Source organism: Condylura cristata, unplaced genomic scaffold (assembly GCF_000260355.1).
Source record: "Condylura cristata isolate star-nosed mole 26May11 unplaced genomic scaffold, ConCri1.0 scaffold00013, whole genome shotgun sequence".
NCBI classification, from domain to species: Eukaryota; Metazoa; Chordata; class Mammalia; order Eulipotyphla; family Talpidae; genus Condylura; species Condylura cristata.
In genome coordinates this window covers 46,888,832-46,893,306 of record NW_004567114.1, presented here as the reverse complement: position 1 = coordinate 46,893,306, position 4,475 = coordinate 46,888,832, and the positions used below count along the sequence as shown (strand labels likewise).

Below are 4,475 nucleotides of genomic sequence, written 5' to 3'. Positions count from 1 at the left end.
CTTCTCTCCCTTTCCTTCATGGTTGAAGTCCTCTAGCTTTTCTCCTCTCTATTGCTGAGACCCAGGCCTGGGCAAGGTTTTGCTTCCACTCCATTCAGTGGCAGAACAGAACTCCTTCTTCCCAGGGGACAAGGATTCCGGGCCCAGCCCTTTGGTTAATTCAGGATCCTTTGAGCCCCCAAACAACTTAAATCCCATCAGGCTGATGAGGAGCCATTCCCTCAACCAAAACAATTTCACTTAAAGTCAAATTAAAACCAAACAAAAGGAGGATTTTTAATCAGAAAAAGAATCTTTTTAATTTGTATAATTTATTAGAAGCTTCTTAGGAACTATATTTAAGCCATATATCTACATAAGTTACAACAGAAAAAAGACTGACGCTGCAAATACCAAACTGCCAAATAATATACACAGATTTATCAATGCCCATTAAAAATACCATGGGCTGGGGCTGGGGACTGGGTTTGTTTGTTTGTTTGTTTTTTACAACAAAATGTACAGATTACTAAAAACTAGGCGTTTAGTCCAACTTTTGACGGTGTTTTACAGCTACAAGTTCACATCAAACGTAAAACAACTTTAGCCAGGGCGGGTCCCCACTGAGCCTGGGCGGCCAGAGGGCACAGGGAGGGGACATTTCCTTTGTGTCTGTGACAAAGAGTCTTTCCTCTCCCCAGCCCCAGGTTCCCCTTCCAAAGAAATCCTGGTATGTACAAGCGAGTCCACCTTGCTGGCACAGAGTACCCAGAATGAAGTTTCGATCTTTAGAGTCCAAAGCCGATCTCTGGAGTCCAGAGCCTTGTCAGCGCAGAGCCCTCATCAAACTGTGCCCGGCCCCAGCGTGTGAAACCCATTTGAATCACCTAAAAGACATCCCCAAAGCAATGCTTGTTATATCCTTCTCTATTTAAAGACTCCTTAAGGAGTTAGTTTTTATTTTCTTTTTTAAAAAATAAATCCCACAAATTTTAAAAAAGAAAAAAGACGTCCAGCAGTTTTGGCCTTGTACTTTTCCCTTGGTCTAAACGGGGACGGGTTCTTAAGAAAAGTCGAAGCGCACTGGAGCGGCGGGTGGTTGTGGTGAGTGGCGGGCAGAAGGGGAAGCTGTGAGGCAGCGCGCTGGGCTAGGCCCGGCTCCGCGTCCTTTCACCAGGTCCGACCATATAGCAAGGTGGAGCAGGACATGGTGCCATAGTCCGAGCCCGAGGAGTTCAGGTGGGACAGGCTGGAGACCTGGCCCTGCAGCGCCGCGGGACTGGCGGCGTGGTGCGCCAGGTCCGGAGACTGGCCCGCGCTGCCTGGCTGGTGGCCCGGGTGTGCACCCAGGCCAGGGCCTCCGCTACCCACAGAGATCGCGGCCGCGGCCGCCTGCGCGGCCTGAGCCTGCTGCTGCGCCTGCTGTTGCGCGTGGCCTTGTAGGCTCGCGGCGCCAGGCGCCTGAGCGCCAGCCTGGCAGGGTTTGCCGTCTTTCACCAGGACCGGCACAGCCACGCGGCGTGGCGACTGCTGCTGCGCCTGCTGCTGCTGCGGGCACCCGGCGCCCCCGCCGGCGCCGCCGCCGCCGCTGTCCTGCTGCAGTTGCTGCTGAGCCGCCTTGTCCTTGGCTTGACGCTTCATCTTGTAGCGGTGGTTCTGGAACCAGATCTTGACCTGTGTGGGTGTCAGGTGGATCATGCTGGCCAGGTGCTCGCGCTCGGGCGCCGACAAGTACTTCTGTTGTTTGAAGCGTCGCTCCAGTTCGTACACCTGCGCCTGGGAGAAGAGCACCCGGCGCTTCCGGCGCGGTGCGCTTGGCAGCGGGGCCATGTTCTTGCTCACGTCCCCCAGCGAACCCAGGCCGCCCATGCCGCTCATGTTCATGCCGCTCGCCGGGCCCATGAAGCGGGAGACTGTAAGCGACAAACGCACAGCGTCGGCCGGGGCCGGGCCGGGCCAGGCTACCGTTGCCTTGCTAGCCCTAGTCCGGCCCGGCCCGCCCCGACGGCGCCCTCCTCACCTAGGCCACCTCCGCCCGGATAGGCCCAGTCGCGGGGCATCGCCAGCGCTTGTCCCAGGCCATGCCGTCGAGGACGTTACTGGAGAGTTCCCCGCCTCAACCCGGGCTACCTCCCAAAAAGCACAGCGAAGAAAGGCAGCTCGTGTCCTTTCGCGCCCAACCCGGGCCGGAGTCGCGGGGTTAGCGGGCCACACACACAGCGGCGAACTGGGCCCAGGCCAGGAGTTGGGGTCCGACGGTAGACCCCAATTGGGGGAGCTTAGGAGAGGGAGGTGTTCTCTCCCGAAAGCTAGCCCTTCAGACACGTTTGCTCTTGGCCCCGCTCTCCTGTCGGCCTCGGTGAAGGTACTCGCGCGGCCCATGTAGAGCCCACTCTGGAGTCACACATCCTCCCACCTTCCTAGAACAGGCTGGAGAGCGGGACGGGCCCGGCGCATGAGTGCGTCCCAACAGGGCAGCCTCCCACCCGGCCAGGCCGCACCTCTCCGCGCCCTGCTTGCCCAGGTTCCCTCAATTGTGCGGGACACCTCCCTCGGGCTCCGAAGTCTCCAGTGCCGAACAGAGTTGCCAGACGGCGGCATCTGGGGGATACCGAATACCAGCGCTTGCCCGCAGGAGCCCAGCGCTACCAATTGCCTCTTGTTGGACCCTTCAGCCTGGCAGAGGGAAAAGTCTCCGGCTCCCCCGCTGGACTCCCCGGAGCCTCTGCCCAGCCGCCCACCCTGGCGCCCAGCGCGCAGCCGGCAGACACCGCGCCTCCCGGGCGGCTCAGCCCGCGCCTCCCGCGCTCAGCCCGCGGCCCTGCGGTGGGCGGCCTCACTTACTGGCGGGGAAGCGCGGGTCTGGGTTGGCGCCGTACCATCCTGGGCCGGAGGCGCTGTTCCGCATGGTGTCCTGGTAAGGCGGCAGCTCGCTCATGTTGCCCAGGTTGCCGTTGCAGTAGCCCCCCACGGCGGAGTGCGAGAGCTGGGGCACCCCCGCCGCCGTCATGTGGTAGGCGGCGGTGACTGCGCCGTGGTGCCCCACGGCGTGCTGCTGCATGGCCGCGGCCGGCGCTGCTGCCTGGCCCTGCCTGTAAGCCGCCAGCGGAGCCCCGAGGCCGCCGCCCTCCATGCCCACTTTCTTGTAGCTTTCCTCCAGGGGACTCAAGATGTCAGACACTGAGAACGGAGTCGTGTGCTTTGGACTCATCGACATGATTCGGCGGCGGCTGGAGGAGGAAGGAAGAGGAGGAAAAAAAAGGGAGAGGGGGAAGGCGAAGCCTCGCTGCTTTTTTTTTCTCCCTTTGCCAAATATTCTGGTGTTACCTTAACGCCGATCTTGTTGGATGTACACGTAACCGAGTGGACCGAGTCCGCCTTAATTGGCTTGAGTGGAGGCTCGGGGGCTGCCTCGCGTTTGTTTTAGCCCGGCGCCAGGTTTTAGGCAGCCACCAGAGGCGGGGCGTAAGCGCTAAAGCAACAAGACAATAGAAGCCTACATCTTGCCCGAGATAATTAGCTTACATGCTGATGACAAGGTAAACACCTTTAAGTTTCACTTGTCAGGATTTTTGGTTTTCAAGGGGGGGGGGGGGGGGGGGGGGGCGGGGAGGTTCCCGGAGGCTTTTTTTTCCCCTTCCCCCCGGGACCCCCCCCCCCCCTATTTTTTGTGGTGTGGGGGGGGCGCGGGGGGGGGGGGTGTGGGGGGGAGGAAAGGAGGAGGGAACCCACAGAAGGGAGGGCAAGAGGTGGGGTGGGGAGTAGCAGAGGAGGAGGGATGGTGGGGAGGAAGGAAGGTGAATGCTGCTTTGCAACCAACTTGCGGAGTTACAAAGTGGAACCCACTTTCTAATTCAGTCGGGGTTACCGGGGTGGGACAGGTCTTTAAAGGGAGGGGGCCGAGGGACGGGATAGGGGTTTCACCTGAGCCTGCTGGGGCTGCTCCTCCCTCCCGCCGAGGCCTCCCAGCCCCGCGCCTTCCCACTGCCTCCGGACCACATCGGGCTTCGTGGCGCCGAGCCCCCAGTCGCCACCAAATGAGCGCGCGAGTCTGGGGACGAACCCTGGGGCCGCACTGTTGGTCTGCGTGTCTGTCAGTCTGTCTGCCTCTTCTGCCGCCGTCAGAGGGACACCTCTGCTCCCCGCCCCCTTTCCCCCTACCCGAGAGTGAATCCCAGCGGGCGGAGGGGGCGCTGAGCTGGGGATCGGCTGCCACGGAGAGGCTGTCCCAGATCCCCGTGTTTCCTCCCCCAACTTAGGGTCTCTCCTCCGCGGGTTAGGGCCCCCTGTATCACGCCTCCACCCCACCCCCACCCCCACAATTGGCTCCCTTTCCCCACCCCCACCTCCGGCAGAGGTTAGAGCTCCACTGGCCGCGGAAGCAGGGAAGCTGGGGGTGGAGGGACTAACAGGAGGGGGCATTACTGAAGTTGCCCCACCTTGAACAAACCTGGTGTCCCCGACCCTCTCCCATCGCCCGGACACGCGGGATTCTG

The 4,475-nt window shown here is 60.8% G+C and overlaps 1 protein-coding gene across 2 annotated transcripts; it reads right to left on the bottom strand.

Moving 5' to 3' along the window:
* Positions 1-273: 273 nt before the first annotated feature.
* Positions 274-4,071, bottom strand: NKX2-1 (NK2 homeobox 1). Of its 2 annotated transcripts, XM_004681928.1 has the most exons (4): positions 3,904-3,979; positions 3,307-3,451; positions 2,824-3,209; positions 1,013-1,892 (listed from the first exon to the last, which is right to left on the bottom strand). In XM_004681928.1, exons 3-4 carry the CDS (start codon positions 3,194-3,196, stop codon positions 1,150-1,152), a joined length of 1,116 nt encoding a protein of 371 aa, XP_004681985.1. In that variant the 5' UTR covers positions 3,197-3,209; positions 3,307-3,451; positions 3,904-3,979; the 3' UTR covers positions 1,013-1,149. The 2 variants fall into 2 exon arrangements, with proteins under 2 accessions (XP_004681984.1, XP_004681985.1); XM_004681927.1 differs by lacking the exon at positions 3,307-3,451 and having other exon boundaries at positions 274-1,892; positions 3,904-4,071.
* Positions 4,072-4,475: the final 404 nt, after the last annotated feature.

Coding starts and splice junctions, on each gene's coding strand:
- NKX2-1 (XM_004681927.1), bottom strand. CDS start 3,980: ATGTGGTCCGGAGGCAGTGGGAAGGCGCGGGGCTGGGAGGCCTCGGCG. Junction 3,210..3,903: donor AGCAGCCCCAGCAGGCTCAG/GTGAAACCCCTA, acceptor TTCCTCCTCCAG/CCGCCGCCGAATCATGTCGA. Junction 1,893..2,823: donor AGACCCGCGCTTCCCCGCCA/GTAAGTGAGGCC, acceptor TGTCGCTTACAG/TCTCCCGCTTCATGGGCCCG.